At 36.9% G+C, this 20,158-nt stretch overlaps 1 protein-coding gene across 1 annotated transcript in view; it reads right to left on the reverse strand.

The window, feature by feature from the left end:
• Positions 1-20,158, reverse strand: part of TRDN (triadin) — a 235,657-nt gene that overhangs the window by 140,794 nt on the left and 74,705 nt on the right. The window contains exons 8-10 of the mRNA XM_027793516.2: positions 19,029-19,088; positions 17,456-17,650; positions 12,561-12,620 (exon numbers count right to left, since the gene is read on the reverse strand). Coding sequence (XP_027649317.2) covers positions 12,561-12,620; positions 17,456-17,650; positions 19,029-19,088 — 315 coding nt within the window. The remainder of the gene's footprint in view (positions 1-12,560; positions 12,621-17,455; positions 17,651-19,028; positions 19,089-20,158) is intronic.

Below are 20,158 nucleotides of genomic sequence, written 5' to 3' on the forward strand. Positions count from 1 at the left end.
TAGTGAAGGTGTAGGAAGGATGGATTCAGACTGATAATCTAAACACTCTTTTGAATGGAGTAGGGGAAATGGTTAACTTTTCCTTCTCAAGACACTGAGGAAAAGTAGCAGTAACTTGATAGTCTTCTATTTTTAATACATATAGATTTCAGTGCATCCTTTCTTTTTGATGATGCATTCTTACATGTATTTATATATTTATACCTATATAATATACACTATACATATGTGCATGCAGGAACATATATCTACATATGCGTGCACATATATACACAAATACACATAGATATTTATGTAATGAAGTTTCTGAACAGAAAGTGCTTTTTCTAGCCCTGCTTTATTTGGTAACTGAACAGGTGCGAGATTCTATTGCAACAGATTCCTGGAGGTTGTGTGAACATCAGTTTGTTGGTACGTTTGCACTCAACCACCAAACCCAATTAAAGTCACAGCTGGGAATTTGTTTGATATTGTTTTCTTCTCCTGTGGGTTTGTATCTCACACAATGCAAGTGTGCATAAGAAGTGTACAAATTAGGCAGACAAGAAAGGCAGGAGAACATCTACGAGTAGGATTTTTTTTTTTGTTTTAACCTACAGCTGATGCTATTGGTCCCAACCAGAAATATATGCAATGTATCTTATCTACATGACAGAGCTGCACAGTGAAATCCATTTAAAACAATGTATCTGTCAATAATTATTTTCCAGACATTTTTACCATATTGAGGCTCCAAACCCCCTCTTTAGCTCAACCCATATCTTGTGAAAGCTGTTTTGATTTTTGTGTTCAGAAGATTGAAGTCATTAAGGCGTTAAAAGTTAAGATTTAACAGTTTTGTCATTTCACATTAAGTAAGAAGTCACACAGCCTTTCCTGACATTAAAAGAAAACCAAATTGGAAACAATTGAAAATTTAATTGAGTTGTCTCCACTTCCTCCCATTATTTATCACATGTGTTCAGCAGGTAAAAACATTCCTGCATGTTATGTTTAGAAGTATTGAAAGACATCTCAAAGAAGCAGGTCCTAGGACAGTGAAAATGATGGCTTATTGCATGGAATTTATTGGTTATTATAGTTATTGTTACATACTGGAGTGCAAAAGGCCTGTAAAAGCAGATTATAAAATGAAGACATATTCAGCCTTCCTTTGTCTCCCCAAATAACCTTTAATAAATCGGTATCATATACAATAGTCCCTAGCATAATTAACATGAATATCAGGAGTCAGTATAGATGTATACTTTTCACAATATGAGGTATCCATAGGAAAATAATTCAAACAGAGAAAAGAAAACACTGCAATTAAGTACTTGCTGCTAACAATTAAACAGAATGGAAGGGACTGATAAGCTTTATGATGAAAGGTAATAGATGCTGCCTATGCCATGGGAACACTCCTCAGTAATTTTTGAGTTATTTGTATCTCATTTATCTGTACTTTGCATCACTTCAACTGTCATTAGTTCAACTAAATCTCAGAAATGTTCAGTGCTGTAAGTCAGAAAAGCTATCTAGATACTGCTTCAACAATGCTAAAACTCTATGTTGTTTTCCAGAAAGGGTGCATATGCCAGGTCTTGCTAAGCAAAAATGGCTTAACATTGATAAAAGCAAATTACAGGCACTATAATCTCTCACAATTAGAGATATTTGTAGATAGTGAATATGTTTAATACAGAAATCACTAGAAGTCCAGCTGAATCCAAATAGCTGTGACTACAAGCCATGAAGATTTTCACCTCCTAATCTTCTTGCCAGAATGAAACAAGAAGTTAATGTTACCTGTCTTGCATATACTTGACAATCAACCATTTTTATGAAGTTAGAATTTCAGTAATGCAGTTTGAAGTTAGAGGGAAAAGAACTGAGAGATTTTATTAGATCAAATATCAGGAATAGGGCCCAAAAGTACGGAGGTGTTGGCTACTAACCCCTGTTCCTCACTCCCACTGAAATCAATAACAGCTATGTATTAGGTTGGCATTAAGTCTTTAATACCTTTGAAGGTTAGGTTCTGTGTAATTAAGAAATTCCGATAGTCTTCTCTTTCTTCTAAAAGTGTCATGGCTGTAATATTTTTGGGAATTGCAAAATTATGACACAGTGATAGTAAAAAAATACTGATATTTGAGGCTAAAATTTACACCTCTTAAAACATATGGTGATGTTAGGTTTGATGCAAAACTCCTCACCATCTGTGGTTTCTACAGCAAGACAGAATATATGGCCTGAACTGTTTCAGTTTGAAACAATTTCAGCTAAAGCTCCTGGTTTTGCATAAAGGGTAAGAAGAATTATGAGAAATATTGATACAAAAAACCTAATATTGAAGGTAAGAATTACATTAAACCAACCACATTTTGGTAACTTCTGATTCTTTCTTCCCTTTCCCTTTCCCAGGAAATATCCCCTTTCTTATAAAGAAGTTATTTTTAGGACAGAGCCTTGTGATTCACTGTCATGAGTTCCAACGCTTGTGCTCAAGGCCTCCTCTATGATTTTTGGGAAACTGACTTAACTTACCATGCTTTTCTATTCCACTATAAATAGATAGAACAGTAATTTTCTGAAAAATAAATAAATAATTAAATGTTGCAAGCATATAGCAACTAAAAATCCAAAGCTTAAATTCTATGAAAGTGGAATCTGTACAGACCGGGCCTTTGTTCTGATGCTAAAATTATTTAGGTTTCTTTTGTTTGGCACATTGGGACAGGGAATGCCCTCCTCCCTATTTATTCAAGAAAATATTTCTCCCTACATTTCTTCCTTTTCCCCTTCCCTCACTCCCCAAACACTATAGCAATACTGTTATTGCCATTCCTACTTTTCAGAGTGGCACTGCTGGTTTCTTGGCTGAGCCAACAGCTTCTCCTCATAATACTATTTGTAAATACATGTCATTTCAAGTCTTCATTTGAGTGAAATCCTTGCTTGCACTTTCCTGAATGTATATAGGCTCTTTCACAACCAGACATTTAAAAGTTAACTTTTAGACTGTTAAATCTAGGTAAGTCACCCGAGGGATCCATTTATAGTCAATGGAGAGAAATTGGAACCTTCAAAGGGTGATTTATCTTTTCTATCTTAGGCATCTTTTTTGGGATGAAATTGTCCTCTGGAGACCTCCATTTCATACCATTGGCTATAAAGACAGCTAAAGGTTACAGTTTGGAAATTAACTTTTGGGTATCTAAGTGAGGCAAACATCTCATTTTGCAGTTCTACATCAAAATGATACTACATGCCACCAAAATATTCCAGGACTAAAATCAAAACCCATGCATTATTTTTCACACTGTAACTGCTGCCTAGTAACACAGTGCTCCCCAAACCCCAAGCAATTATATGAATGAATATCACACACAGAGAAAGGATTTTGCTGTCAAGCTTAACTAAAAAAGAAAAAAAAAGATAAAAGCGTTGTTTAAGTTTAATGTGTGTGGGCATTCAATGCCTTTTAAACACTACGTGCTATTTACTCTGTCAGATAATACTGATTGTATTGAAGGGCAAAGTGAAAGAAGAGGAAGGAAAGTGAAGTATCAGAGGGAAGAAGAGTGTTTCCTGATGAAGAAAAAATAAATTAGTTTTGACTCATTCTATGTATATGTCAGCAAGTTACCATGTCTTTTTTGACAAAGCAGATATATGCAGAAAGAAAACTGACAGCAAAAGTGCCTGACCAGAGAATGGAGAAAGGCATGGACCTGCCACAGCTGACTGTCACAGTGGCTGTGGACTAGATGCAGAAAAAAGTGGATGTAAGCAAGGCAGGGAGAGCTCATGCTCCCTAGGTCACAGCTGAACATTCCTCTGCCCTCTGCATTGTGTGCTTTCACAGCAGAAGTGAAGAATTACTGCTAAGCTGGAAATGCTTCATGATGGAATATATCTTGTCAAAGCATTTGTAGATCTTGTCTACGCTCTAATTATCTGTGTGATATGGTGACCAGGTACTGTTTCTGTCATTAAATCTCAGCTTCATAATTTTTTCCAGCGGTAACAACAGATAATCTGTATTTGGATGAGGAGAATAAATTCTCTAGTCCCACAATGGAACTATAGGTTTTGCCTTGTTAATGAAAAATTTGGAAGAAAACGGGAAGCCCTTCAGTACATGTTTTTCCTCCTTCATTATGTTTCAGTATATTCAGCATCAGGAGGTGTTAAAAGGCACATTTGCATAGATCACAGCTATTTTTCTTTCTATTAAAGTTGAGAGAGATTCATTGTATGGTAGTTAACTTCCCTAAGACTGTTTCAGGAGTATATTCTAAAGGCAATGTATTCATTAGCTCACTTACATATATTCATTTAGAAATACATATATTTTAGATATACAACCTGTGCTTATGCACCTAACTGAAGGAAAAGACTGGGGATCGTCATGTCTCGTCAAAGACAGATGTTTGCTTGCAACCCATGTAAGGTTCCTAGTTTCCTGAAATGATTGGCATGTAAAATGCAGTTGGCTGGCTGGTTTAAGCAACTCCATGGTGGCCTTTATGTTTTCCCAGCTTTTGTGTAAGGAGATTAGTCAGTTGATTAAGGTCTCCAAGACTATTAGGTTGATAAGGGCTTAAAATAAAGATTCTGTACTGCTCAGTGTTACACCACCAAAATCTTTCTGTGGTCAAGCTTGCTTTCCAACAGTAGAAAATGACAAAACCAAGAGGTACATACATGTGAACCCATGCAGAAAATCCTACTCTTTTTGATGATACTATTTGCTAACAGGACTTTGCTGAGCAGGTTTTCAAACCTGTGAAACAAATAAGTCAAGCCTTTTAATGAGTCCCACTTTCAGCTAGTTTAGGAACACAGAGTATTTGAAAGGGAAGGACTGAAGGGGACAAATTTTAAATGACCAACACAGAATATCTTTCTAAGTGTTGGAAATGGCTGAAACATGTTGTCTAAACCAATAGTCCTTACTACAAGAATAATCTGTCATGGCAAGTTTTGAACTCTACCAGCTGAACTTTGGCAGAGCTATATGTAGCTGACTCCAGTGATAGTCTTTTCTACCAACACTGCTTATAGTCTGCTCTTAGTTCTATTGACAATTGTATGCCATCCCTTTAAATAAGTAATCCTATGTGTGTTCGAAATAGAAATACTGTCAGCAAAATCTGCAACATACATAATCATTGTCTAGGTTCTTTTGCAATATACTGATGTTTAAAAGGTAATAAATCTAGGCTTTGAAAAGAGGCTCTTTCTTTTGAGAATTGTTTTTCCCTGTACTTGAAGCCATCCAAGCTCTAAGAAAGAAACATATGCTTTTATAGGCTGACATTTGAAACTTGTTTTTTAGGTTTCTGAGTTGTTTCCTTCCTAACTATGCCTCAAAAATATGGATAAAACTACTTTTGGCTTAAATAATTTTCTGCAAATATTTTTCATATTGAATTCACTTCTGACAGTGATATGGTATGAAGAAGGGTTGTGTAGCTCTATAATGCTTCAATTTTTTAACCTACTTGAAATAATATCAGTATTTGTTGCAATAATTCTAACTGGAAATCACTTCTGACAATAAGCCATTAAATGTAATAACTATTTTACAAGGTCACTGCTTAAACTTATTTAAGCCTTTTGAATATGAAACTCAGTTTGTTTATTATTAGCTCTTTTTTTTCCATTTAACTTTTGCCTTTATTTTCTAAATAGCTTACTTTTCAAAACTAAAGCAGTTGAGTCTTTTGATGATCCTCCACAACACACCTAGCATTTTTCAGACATTGTTAATGAATCTTTTGAAATAACCCTTCATTTTGAAACTTGATTATTGAACTATATGATATGGTCATAATACGAAATAGCAGTAATAAAATATAATACAAGTGTGAGAACACTTTTGTTAGTCTAGTCTCTCTGCATTTACAGATTAGATATTAGTTTATTTCAATTATAATCAAGGATTTAGATTCATTTAACCAGAACAGGTTTTTGCTTTCTTTGGTATCACATAAGTCTGACTCTTCAGAGTGGCTTGTAGTGAACTATCGAAGAAAGAGATCCATTCTCCTCTACAGAAGCAGAATACCACACATTCCCTGGGTCCTGAGAGAGTGAAAGTAGTTTTAATTTTTTTTTGGCAAAGTAACAATAAAGTGCCGTAAGAGTGTTGACAGATGCAGCTTTGTGTGCCAGCATCTGGCTCTGATTCATGGTGGGATGATATAAACAGGGAATAATGGTTAGTTGTTTTGCCTCTGTGGGATGGTGTCAGGATTGTGTGCTGATAACATCCCCATTAAGAGATCAATGCCATTTCAGAGTTTGACCAAACAGACCCAGCTTGTGGAGTCATAGACAAGAACCTAATTAAAATAACATCAGTGGATGTCTTCTTATGGTTTATATAGCTGAATAGAAATGTAAAGAAACAACATTTAAACTCCAAATGACAGCCAAAACTATTGCAACAATTGCACATTAATAAATTAGTTAGAAATTTTTCTATAATTAAAACGTATTTTTCAGTTTCTCATACATATATTTAAAATTGCTTTTCATTACTTCTTTCCTATCAGACTGTTTGAAAAGCATTTGGAACTCTCCCAGGAGATTACTAGAGGAATAAAAGCTTCTGTCATTCAATCATTTCCATTTATGTCATCAGCAGAAACAAATGCGTAGACAAGTGTTTCATCATATGAAAAAGTCTTTTTATGAACCGATGAACAATTAACTGCCAACTCCAAAGACGAATCCAGACGAGCCTCTGCAAATTTTGGGGTACAATACTGCCCTCAGAGGGAGAAGACTTGTTAGGTACATTTTCTGTTTAAAAACTAAACCTAGAAAAGTTTCACAGCTCCCAAACTCTCCATTTAGTATTTCACTATAACAAATATCTAGTTTGCTTGTTTTCTGTTATAGGGGAGAGGGCTATTGAGCAGGTAGGATCAGAAAGCAAGTCTCCATAGAAAAAAGTAATATTCTCTAGTGTTCTTTCTCAAATGGGAAAGCTTGTAACTTGGTCCACAGTTTTTCATGCTGAATTTCTCCAAACATTTTATATATATTTATATATATATAATGTTATTTCTTTATTCATTATGACTGATTTTTTTTTTTTTTTATTGCACCGCATCAAATATATCCCCAGAGAAACTACACTGGTATCAAAGTTGTCCCCATATTGTAACAAAGTAAGTTACACCCTGTCATTGGCATATCCAAGACACATCCTAGTCTTTAATCAAGTAGGAGTGACACTTAAAAATAGTTCAAGAGCCTAAAGCATTTTGTTATCTGAACAGCAGAGGGCAAGTATTTAAGTCCAGTGCTGCAGCCCACCCACAGCAAATACAGGCATATTTAATTTCTTAATGCTTATTTATCTAATATGCTAATATCACTTAATGCTCTCAGGCTTTTTGCACTAATATACTCCATGATCTTGCAGTATTGATGCACTTTTATACCAGTATCTCTATAAATCTCTTTGGATGTTAAATGGCAAGTATCATACTGACAATGTCTTGGAATTCTCTTACCACACTGAGTAATAATAATCCCTGTTCTTTGACGGAATACTTCTTGACAATGGAACAGAAGAGACAAGCCTTGGAAGAACATTGTAGAGATGAAGGACATTCAGTCTGCCACTTCTTTGCAGGCCCAAGTAGACTGTAGGCTTCCCTGTGTACTCTCACCGCAATTTGCCTGAATTTCTTGTCTATGTTTGTCACAGTTTGTTTTCTTTTTTCATGAGCATATGTGCAAAGGGTGAGGCATCAATGATGTCTTAATGAGAAAGTGGGATGACTGTTTTACCGTATAGGTTACACTCTTGCCATGTAAATGTGCCAGAAATCCTGATGGATTTCTCCAAGGCAAATATTTTTTTCAACAGTATAAGATTATAAAAATAACCTACATCACTTTGTAGACACTTGGACCCTGGCATGGAAATATACAATAAACATATGAGGGTAAATTGATGAAAGGAAATGGTATGGCCACATTTGTTTGCAGTCTAGATATTATTTGAAACAGTCATGTAGGGGTATAAGCTTCACAGGGTAATTGGGTGCTTCAGTGCAAAGTTTTTACAGCGGCTAAATTGACAGTAATATCACATCTGGGCTTCCACTGTCTTTGTTGTCAGGTAACTGTAAAGATCATCCAGTAGAAAGTCCAGTGTACTGTGAAATATGAGACATTATCTAAAAATAGAACACACTAAAACTATGCATGTAAAATAATCTTCCGATCGATGAAAATAAAAGCAAAACCTGACCATGAATATGCAGTATGCCTGTGAGAAACAAGGGTGCCATGTTATGACCAAATGCCCAAGAGATGCTTATCATTCTTAATTCAGCATTATGTAGCAACCACAACCACATGCTGAGGTGGGCGTACAAAAAGACAGGCATGCAAGAATTCACTTTAGGTAGCTGCAAATAAAAAAAGGCATTCTGTTTGAAGAATTCCTTGATCTGCCAAAGTAGTTTGGGAAACGTAAAGCAAGCTGGCAAACACTGCAGGGAAATCAGGGGAGGAGTGTTAAAACAGGAGTATGCACAGGGGGAATAAAGCACAGTAGATCCAGTTATCTTAGAGAAACATGTGCTACAGGCTTCAAAGAGTGACCGAACAGTGTCCCTGAAATCCAACCACATGGGTGAGGATTTCAAACTCTCTAAGGGCAAAAAAATAGTTATGAAAATCAGGTTAAAGGTTTTTACTAAAATAGAACCTTTTCTCCTACCAATAAAATATATAAAAAAATTATGAGTAATAACACTAGAAATATTACTCAGAAAAAAAATCAGGAATATCAAATAAGTTATCAAATACACGGCACAGACTATATCCATGAAACTAGACAAATGAAAGTTAGTTGCCTTCTGTATCAGAAAGGCTATCTTGGAACTCAGAAATAGCAGTGCCAGTAGAAGAATCGAGGTGCCAGTCAGAATCAATGTGTCTCAGCATCTCTTAAAAAGAGAACTGTCCTCTTCTGGTCTTAAAGTTCTAGAAGTAAAAGTTGGAAAATAAAGCCTGGAAGAAATGCATATTAATTCTTCTTTTACAGGGGGCCAAAAGGAGTACAAAGCAATTTGGGCAAGAGTGATTTGTTAATGCTGAGCTGTACTGCCCATACTTGGCTGAGAAACTATAGGCTGGAGATAAATAAGTTCAGAAAATCTATCCTTTGGAGGAAAAGTAGTTCAGCAGTCCCTCTTGAGAAACTGTTGCTTATCACATGCATGTTAGACAGAAAGTAAAAAATATTCTCAACCTCCATACTTCATCAGATAAGGTCAGAAAGCCATTTTTTATACTGTATACAGTAGATCTCAAGAGGGTTATCTATAAATGTCTCAGTAGAATTCAGGGTAGGTCTCTGTTGCAGTCATGATACTAATGAGATGGATTTCTGGTTTAGCAAAACCTACTTGAGTTTATGGCTAGAACTCCACTGGCATCTGTAGTAGAGAGCTGAGAACCTCAGATACCTTTCTTTTATAAAAAGTATTAGAAGTCTTAGAAGGAATGGATATTGATATAATTAATGTGATTTACAGGAGAATTTGCATTAAATCAGTCAGTATCAGGGACAAATGCTGGCCAGAGAAACAAGAAAACCAGTTAATGCTTCATGAAGCAGCTTAGCAAGAATTCTCCCTTCTCTGGCTTTCTATGAATTCTCTGTATAGTTTACATACCCAGTGACACAACAAAACCTTTAGTGAATGAGGTTGAATATTTCAGCCTCATTTGTTAAAACCAACACAAAGGCATTAAGTGAACTCCAATAGACTGTTCAGGTGTCTGTCAAAATGTATTAGTACATATTTTGAAAAGTTTATCTAATTAATAAAACCCAAGGATGAGAGTTTAACTTTTATATTATTTGATCACTATAAAATGCCGTCTTAAATAGTCTACTTTGTTATAAATTCTTGCATAAAATGTATATAAACCTAAAAAAATCCAATGTTACAGTAATTAATATGAATTTTTAAATAATACAAATATTCCAAAAAATACAATCAAAGATTAAATACTTAATGGTATTGTTATTACTAAGATATTGTGCCTAAGGAATCTAATGAACGGGACAGTGCTCTTATAAACTCAAGAAAACAGAAATTAATATATGGTGTAAACAACCCTATAGAAAGCAAATACACCCATATAAAGGAATTTTCTATGAGAAAAATGTGGGGTTTCTCCTTCATAAATGGCAATATTGGGACTCATAGAAATGATTCCTGGTTTGAAAATATTGTGGTGTCAGGGTGACTGTAATTAATTTCCTTAGCTGAATTGCACTCAGATCTCTTTGGACAATGTAATTTACCATAAAATATATAAACTGATAAAAGGATAAAATATAGCGGATTTTAAAGCTAATTTGTTATTAAGGTTATTAAAGGGACTTGGTGTGCTGGTGTCTCCCCCACATTTATCTATTCAAGAAAATGAATTACAGTAATATTTCAGTTCACAAAAGGCATTGTGAAATGAACAAGTTGCCTGAGAAAGGCAGGAACAAGCACTAACTGAGCAGTGTTTCTGGCACTCTGCTCAACGATGGCTACAAAGAGCACTGAGCTGGGCATACCTAGCGTTTACCTTCCTTCTCAGAGACACGGGCTGGATGTTTCAGCATTGCCTTCCACAGCTTGTGGGTTGACTAAGGCATGTTTTGAAGGCAATGTTGTATTTTACCTCCCACAAAAAGGTATCAGGCTCCATAACAACAATCATTCACCACATTTAACTTCAGGTGTTGACAAATGACTTAGCAGGTCAAAAAGCAGTTGCTTTACAGGTGAAGCCACAGGTGGGCTTTAGGAGACTAACTTAAGGGGCTGTCCGCTTCCTTTTCACCTACAAATCAGATGATTTAAGCTGCTTTATGATATATTTCCAAGTTCTGCGGTCTCAGGTTCTCACCCTAGCTGTTCACCTGGAAGGCCAGCTGACCACTAAAAATTTTTCAGCTGTTTAACCTGTGATTTGTTAGCACAACTGTGTTGTAGCACACTGAAATGACACAAGGCAAACATTGGGAGGCAGAAGCAGACATGTCTTTTGTATTCTGAAATTTGAGTCACTACAGACTCCCTTTCCATCTCCCTGCTCCCCTTCATGGCCTTCCCAGTTTCCTCGTAGCTGGAAAGGTCAAAACAGAAAAGCAATTCTCTCCAAAACTTCCTTCCCACAGCATATCTGCTCTGCCTTACAAGTGTCAAACAGCCCAGGGAGCCATCTGGAAAAAAGGGCTCTGACATGCGTCAAAGCTGTTTGCAAATGTCAGGAGAACTATAAGAGAGATCTTGACGATCTCCATGGAAGTTTTTGCGTTGTGATTTATTAATGGTACAGCTCTGTAAAGCCAGAAACTGGGTGAATCACATCTGGTGCAGGGGGTTATTTTTTAAATCAAAGTGTAACTAAAGGTCTCTGGAAGGATTTGCTAACCTTTCGCCCACGCTGAGCCTAGACCACTCCCTCTGTTTATAACTGGCTGTCTTTAAAAGTCCTAGAGGTGATACCATACTTTGCTCTTTCTTAGTGGAATCTCCTGTCTCTCTGTGTCACTCTTCAAGAGTAAGCCACATAAACCCTCTTCCTCTAAAATCCCAGGCTCATTTTCCCCTCCACAAAAATCTGTGCCCTCCTCCCCATTTTGAGTCTCTGTTTCTCAGCTACATCCTTAGGACTTCCCAGCTACTGACTGGCCCTGACATGTCACGAGAGGACCTAAGCCACAAGGCAGAGATAAGAAAACACATTCAATTCATAGGAGTACCGGTGGAAAGCTTCTTGAGCACGTAACTGACTAAAAGATTCTAAGGCTTAGTGCATCCTTAAATATTCTACCCTTGACTCTTTTCGTAAATATAATTGCTTATTCCTAGGATTATGTCCTCTCTATAGTATTTCCTCTCTATAGTATGTCCTCTTGCACCAGATTTCAGAAGTTCAAAAGGAAGAGTTCTATTAAAAAAGGTCAGGGTAGATTGACTTAATATTATGAGATGATGCTTAGTCATCATCAGTAGCTCTAGCTACTCTTTTTGGCTAAGAATTAAGTGTCTGTGTTAGAACAGATGAGCATGGAGATGTGGGAAGACAGAAGGTAAAGCACAGAAGTGATGGATCAGCTAAGATAGCTTATATACTAAAAGCAACAGAGGCAGTTCTAGTTTTGAAGCATTCTGGCATTAAGGCTTGTTATTTGTGGGGAAAAAACCCAATAGGCTATTCACAATACGATCCTTTCTCTTGCATCTCAGCCGAAAAAAGCATAGACAATTTTAGCAATTTCTATAGCCTTACATTGACCCTACTTTTAACATAACCTTAATTTTATTTCATGCATTGTAGACAGAAAATTAAAAGCTTTAATAATACAGCCATTAGCTTTTATGCTTTATTAAAACTATTTGCACACTCTTAGTTGCACTTGTGAGACTTTTCAACAATACAAAACACACTTTCAATACACGAAGAAGCAGAAACTCTCAGGGGAACAGAAGAATATTAGAACAGAGTTCAATGATGTAGGAAAGTACCTGGATAAAAATCCCCTTGCGCAAACATGTCAATCACATAGCGACAGAATGCATATTGATCTAACAGAGCAAAAAGGGGAAAAAAAAAAGAGTAATGAAGAAAGCAAATTTAAAATGTTTCTACTTAACAGTGAAGATAAAGCTTAGCAGTGCAAAGACACATTTCAGGGACAGTCTTATTTATGTTTGGGAATTTTTTCCTGGCCTTCAGGTAATTCACATGTTCTTAAAGAGACAGCTTATGGTCCAGATCTAATTCAAGCCTTCCAGCCAAGAACGTCAGAGCTACCAGCACTCCAGAGGTACCAACCCACCCCTTGGGTGGGCAGGGCGCAGCATGCCCTGGGGCAGCAGTGTGCAGCCTTGGCTTTGGCACATGTCCTGACCCCAGCCAGGAGTACTGTGCAAACTGCGGCTTGGCCACAGGTTGCAAAGACTTTTTCTCATCCTTGGAGATCCATTTCAAATAGTCGCAGTGAGGTGATAGAAAAATTCAATAAAGATTTATATCACAGCATTTTGTTAATATTGTTTTAACGGTTTAATCAATATGCACATTTAGTGAATGGGAATATAAAGACAATTCTGTGTACTTACACTTCTGTAGCAATGAGATTTTCCATATAATTTTATCATTTCACCATAGAATTGTTTTCCAGACACTAATCTTTACATATATATATATAATATATTAAATCTGTGTGTGTATATATATTAAAACTATTATATTCAGAAATTAAGGCTTCTGAATCTAAATGAAACTGATTTCAGAAACGTTGATTGTCTATTGATTTCTCTTATACCTAAGCAGAGTTGAAGACCTTAAAAAAAATTCTAACATTAAGAATGGTGAAGAAAAGTTACTAGTTGCAACTGAGTGCAAAAGAATTGCAATATTATTGCTGGATTCTCCAGCTGGCCAGAAAAAAAGCACATTGACCCACTGTACTCTGAGGGCCATTAGCTTTGAAAGTTAACGTTGATGACTAAGTGCCAGCTCTGTTTAGCTGTTAGCTCCCAACTGTTCTTGAGTCAAGCATATTCATCTGTCCATCCTAGACTGTTCTAACACAGTTCCAAGACTACAGAAGTTACACCTCTTCCCATCTCCACCTCCTTTTTCATTTCTTTCCTACTCACCTACAAAGCCACTTACTTTCTTTTTGACAACTTCAAAACAAAGTTATGCAGACTTTGGAATACTTAAGATTGTTAAAATGGCATCACATATTTAAATGCAAAATGCTGTTTCCAAGTATATAACTCTCATTGTATTGTTTGTTTTCTTACATATTGCATGGACCATCAGTATTAGTCGGTGCTGAGGCATTTATGTGATTGCTGCTCTGTTATGGTGACTGCCATAGAAGTTCTGGGTGGACAACGGCAGCTTTCAAGTCGTGTTTTCCTATGCAGTTATAGAAATTAGGAAAGGATTTACAAGCTCAGCAAATATCTAGTTGTTTTTACTACTTGATAAGATAGTGTCATGGTTTAACCCTGGCTGGCAACCAATTTGAAACCAGGAGAGTCCATGCATCTAGTTGCTGTTACAGGGGTGGTGAGGGTAGTACTAGTCAGCATTGTAGAACCTGGGGTAAACCTTTCAGGATAGACACAGGGCTGTGGCTATGAACACTGCTTTTAAAACCTTTAATGACTATTCATGATAGTATCTACTTTCATATTTAGGAATTCAAATTTATCATTATGACTGGCTCCAGCTTTGGATTCCATTCTTCAGGAATCTAAAGACTTTCACTGCAATCTGCCCTAAGTCTATGTGCTAATTTTCTGAAAAAAAGTAGCAGCATATCTGTGAAAAAACAAGTATGTACAAATCTGTATTCTCAGTAAGCCCATCTAAAGCCACTGAGGTCAGCAAAGTGTTTGCACTAACTTCAATGCAGTTGCAAAAAGGGCCTGAGTCAGTATTAAAAAATAAAATGGACCGATGTCAATTCTTCAGCCCAGAAAGTGAATGTCAGGACACAGCTTTTGCCCACAAGGCCAAGTTTTCCTTACCCTTCTTCTGCCAAAACAAGCTGCCTTCATCCATGCTGCCCTCTGGAAAGAACCCCTGGACCATTTTGGGGCACTGTACAAAAGACTGCTAGATGGCTAGGGCCAAAACTATGTCAGGAGACATAAGCTGTATGGACAGTCACAGGACACAGTGCAAACCTGTGCTGGTTCTACTTAGGTTATGACAGACATAGCCTAAGGCTTAGCAGCTCACACGATCTCATTGATATTAAAATAATTCATTCTTCAAACACAGTAGTATAGACCAGGATTAAAATTGAAAATTGACTGTGTGTCTTTGAGTTGTTGATTGTTGTGGTTCTTTTTGTTTGTTTATGTGGTATAATATTTTGTATTTTTGTTTGTTTGAGGATATTTTTTTTAAAGTACTTTGAATGAACTTAATAAAAAAAAGCCTTAATCTTCATTTTACCTGAGAACAAAACCTTTGTATTAATTTTCTCCTCAGAGGATTTCTTTAGTAACTCAACCCCTGAAAACAGGGATTTATATATACAAAAATTGAAGGCAGAATGTTAAAATCCGAATTAAAAAAATAACATTTTACTGTATATGAAATAGTAAGGTGCACTGTAACATCCCATTGAAGTCCATGGGAATTCTGCCAATCATCAAAGATTGGTACCTAGGAATTTTAAATTAATATGATTTTCCAAATGTCTCTTCATGGCTAAAAATTCATTTTAATTTAAACTCTATTGTTAAAAATAGAATTTTACACTATAGTTTTCACCTTCTAACTCTGTAATAGTGGCACAAACATTTATCTGAGTAGTAATAAATCCTGTCAAAGTCTGGGACTAAATTCTTACTGAGAAAAACAGTCATAGATATTTCTATCATTGGACCTCATGTGATTTACCCTGGGAGATGACCTATCTTTCTTGATTTTAATTTGAGTAAGGAGTAATGCAACAGCAGGGAAATCATAACAACTCTGCTGTGATTACTGTTATATTTTCCACATTGTGGCTGAAAAGCTGTCAGAATTACTCCCTTGAGCAAGGAAAAGTAAGGACTGCAGGATCAGGAAATCTTGGTAAAACTGCAATGACTTCAAAATTATGTTCACCTTGGGTCACAGTGGGACTGAAATATAGCACTGAATTTTCTGAGAGTATCCAGCTGGGCAGCAGCAGCTTACGGTGGAAAAAGGAAGGATGAAAGTAGAAAAGGCAGTTTTCACTGGACATGTGTAACCCTATCTGCAGTGATAAGGGCAGTTGAAGAGGCTCCTTCCTTCCTCCACTCCAGCTGCTCATTCCCACTTTCACCTGCCAGGGTTCAGTGCACAGTCACTGGAGTCATACACTAAAGCAAACTTACAAAGTGATTTGTTAATGTTTGATGTTGAGATGGATCATTTTGCTAATATTTATCAGCTAAAGGGGGAAAAATCCCACAAAAACCAAACCAAGAAAGAAATACCCAACACCACTCTCTTGTTCTTTACAATCTTTGGCCCCTACTTACTTAAAATACTTTGCTATCAGGGAGTAAAGTGCCTCATCTGCACACCATTGCATTTTGAGAGCCTTATCCTGAACAGTATGGAGTGGATCCCACTGTGCACTGAAACTCTGTCAGAGCAAACAAAAACTGAAAAAAATCTGCACCTCCTAAGAGGAGCTCAAAAATTTGTTGAACTTTCCCCTTGGTCACAGAAATCAGCATGAAAAACACTACTTTGATTTTATGCTTCAAAGGCTCCAGTATTTCAAGTAAAAACCAGTATTAACTAGAATACAAATAAATGTTAAAAAAATACTAGTTCAGCACACTATGCATGTCAGAAAGGGGTCTATATCTCAGAATCTCCCAGATTTCCAGAAACATATAATTTAGGCAACTCCTAAGGAGTCCAAAGCTAATGGTTATGAAATTCTGAGAGAATCTGCTCAGGCAGATTCAGGTATGCAGGCAGGGATGGCTGCTTTGATGCTCAGGCATAACAATTTGTCGGTGGTTATCAGCTGAAAGGATCAAATAGGGGCACCACGCAACACTGAACTGCCTCTATTAATGTCAGAATCATCCTGTGCCTGCAGTGTGGCAGTTTGTACAGAGATCCAGGTCCTGTTGCCTTCACTCATACAAAATTGTACCTAACACCATGGAAGAGCCACAGGGAAATGAGGGAACTGGTCAGAGCAATTTGGGAGTGGAAGAACCTAGGCTGGCTCTGTCAAAGAGGAGCATATAGCTAATACCTCTGTTTGGTGTTGATGCATGTTGATTCTTTGTTTTATTATTTAATTTCTTTCTTCCACCAGGGCAAATGCCATTATGGCATTTCATTCCTTCTTAGGAGAAATTTGGAGGGTGTTCCAATCAAATTACGTCAGGTGGGCTTATCACTGTGTCATGCAATACCTGACAACATGACAATGCCTCATATAATCTCATGCAAGACAAATTACTACATTCCCTTTCCTCTGCTCCTACTTTCCTTATTGTTATAGAGGACATATGCAGATGTGGAAATAAAACAAAATTCCCAACAAGTCATTGGACAGTGTATTTTCCAAAATACAGTGCACTACATCAGATGCTACTGTGCAAATCTATGAAGACTCAGGCATATCTGAAGAGAAATTGGTCCTTGGTAAAAAAGGATTTAAACCAAAATGAATCTTTAGCCATGACAGTTAGAATATTCTATAGATTAAACGTCTTTTATTCTTGATAGTCTCTTCCTAGCAGTGTGAGATTCATCTGGGATTTATTTGTACTGCACTTTTGCTTTTCATGGGTGAACTTTGGTCCTTGCCATCTTTAACTCCATTCTCTCTGCTTTTTCCCTGCTACGTTTTTAAGATCTTCATCTGTTTCCTCCTGGATTTGTTTACCTTTCTTTTCCGATTTAGTTACAGTCTGAAGAGCTTTTTCCTCCTTAACTTTCGGTTTGGCCTTTATTAGCCCAACTTCTGTTGTTTTAGTCTCCATCTGCTTGACCTTCTCAGCTGTCTTTGTGTCTCCTTTTCCATCCTTCACTTCCTTTTTAACTTTTGCTTCCACTTTAGTGCTCTTTACTTTCTTCTCCTCTGCAGGTAATAAAGAAAAAGCTTTCAGTGTCATTCTTCCCCTGCCCAGCAATACTTAATACCATTTATTTTACTTTGTGCTAATACTAATGAGTATTTCTTCGTTATTAACTCTTTGCTCAGATCTGATGAAAACTGTAATCCCCCAAAACCAGACTGATTTAGACAGAATTATGAGATGCAAGCATGTTTTGTCTTCAGTCCTGCACCAAATGTTTGACGGATATTTAATATAGTGGGCTATGGCAAATAATACTAAATATTTCTAATGACAATATGATAGCTTTTATGGTATAAACTAGGGAGACAAATGTTGGTCATTAAGCAAACAAATATGGAACATACTTCCAGGATAAATCTGAGTAACTTTAGACTTCAGAGGTGAGAACTAAACTGTCGCAAGCTATAAAAGTAGTTGATTTAAAGTGTGGCTATTTATGAAGGTTGCTTTTATTTGCTGATTCTAGGTCTCTGTCCAAGAAGTCTTGAGTTCTTGAGTCTCTCTCTACACCAGTTCCCCAGGTTGAAAGACTGGTCTGAGACAGGCCAACTCATGATGTGCCCTGCGGCAGAGTGAAAAGGTTTCCAAGGAGAATTACCAAATTGTACATACCAGTGGCTGAAGCTACACAGAGTTTGGTGAGACCAGGAGTATTCCTTCTGCTCATATGTATGAGCAGCTTTTTCTCATCTGAGACACAGATGCTGGTGATATGGGCGTTTCTCATTCACTTCACTGGAAAGTCCAACAGTAGTTTAAAATGCCACTGAATATGGTTTAAAGTAAATCTGTTTAGTGTGATGTTCATACTACTGTGTTCTTCATAGCTCTGTTTCCATCCTTGAGGCAAAACTTGTATGCTACAAAATCTATGTTTTCTGTAAAACTCTAGACTTGTATTTCCATTAACCCACTGGGTGACTAGACTGATTTTATCAATACGTAAACTGAATAGTTCTACCTATTCTAAAACAGAATACAGATATTTATATAAGGGCATTCCTACTTCCCAACAAAGCCACAACATGACCAAGTATAGGGGGCTAGTGAAGAAAGAATTTCCTTAACCAGTTGTAGTGAAAGCATGTATGTCAGATCATTTACAGATCAGCCTATTTCTTTTTCAGGGAAATGGTGGTTCATACCTTTAATTCTCATCTTTGAATTTTCAACAGGATTTAAAAGGGATCATGCATAGATCTAAACCCTGAAAGTTCTAAAGACAATTTAATTCAAATTATATTTTAATTTCATTATAGTGTCATGTATCTGATTTTTCATACACATTATATTACCTGCTCCAATAAAATAAAGTTTATGAATTTTAATGTGAATTCTGGTAAAAAATGTAGTATAAATAAATAAATAAATAAATACCTTTGGGAGGAGGTTTCTTTTCAGCTTTTTCATGTCTTTCAGGTTTGTCCTTTTGAATTACTAGAAATGAGTACAATTGTATATTAGGGGAAAAAAAGAGAAACTCACAAAGAATGAAAAAATATTGTTAAAAACATAACAACATCCCTGGAGGTTTCACATTTCTTCATGATTCATGTTTTTCAGTTTGCAAAATTCTTGCTTCTTTTCTTAGGTTCACACACTGGGGTAAAAAGCTTCAAAACTGCTGCTGAGACTCACCTAACCAGAAGACAAGCCAGTCACACAGATCTGAAGCTTTGTAGGGAATGTTTATACTGTGTATTTCAGATGACATAAAATTGCTCAGCTCAAGCTCCGAGAGACACGAGCTTGATCTTCCTGTGCTCCAGCCAACAGGAAGCCATGCAGCTACATTTGTCTTACAAAAAAGCGTTTTTCTTAGCTTGGGCTCACTGTCACACAAACACAGCCACAAGCCTGGTACTCACTTCAGAGCCTAGCTCAAGTGAGTGCATGTCTGCACAGTATACACTGTGTAAACACATGCTGCCTTGTCCCAGAAAGGCTGTCAGAATTTTATGCAGAGACTTCTATCTTGCCTGTCTTGGTTGCTGTCCAGACACATTGCTGGAACAAAACAGCTTTGAGAGTTAATTACACTTCTTTCAAGTGATAACTACATAATAGTAACATTTCTCTAACTGCATTCCAGGCTGGAATTGCTGCCTGTATGAGCCATGATTGAAATTTAGACTTGTTTTGCTTTTTTTAAGATAGCCGTTTCTTAGATGATACGTTTAAATAGCATTAATATCACTGAAGTTTTCTGGAGCCTTTAACAGGGAGAGAAGAAGAAACCTAAGACTTTTTATTCAGCATAGAGAAAACCTGCTGACTGTGAGGGGAAGTAGCTGCCTGATTTTCAGCACAACTGGACCTGAGCATCTTCATTTCCTAGGGACTGCAAGTGGTTGACACAGCACTGCTGGCAGCCGATCCATTTTAGATCAAACCCCAGACAGGGGGGAGGTGAGCCTGGCAATGGAGAGCTCAGCAGCACACTGCTGGCAGATAGATACGTGCCTTTGGGAGCGCTGAGGGCAAGACGTGCCCTGTAGTGCACTGAG

The sequence above is a fragment of the Falco peregrinus genome, chromosome 7 (genome assembly GCF_023634155.1).
Source record: "Falco peregrinus isolate bFalPer1 chromosome 7, bFalPer1.pri, whole genome shotgun sequence".
Classification (NCBI taxonomy): domain Eukaryota; kingdom Metazoa; phylum Chordata; class Aves; order Falconiformes; family Falconidae; genus Falco; species Falco peregrinus.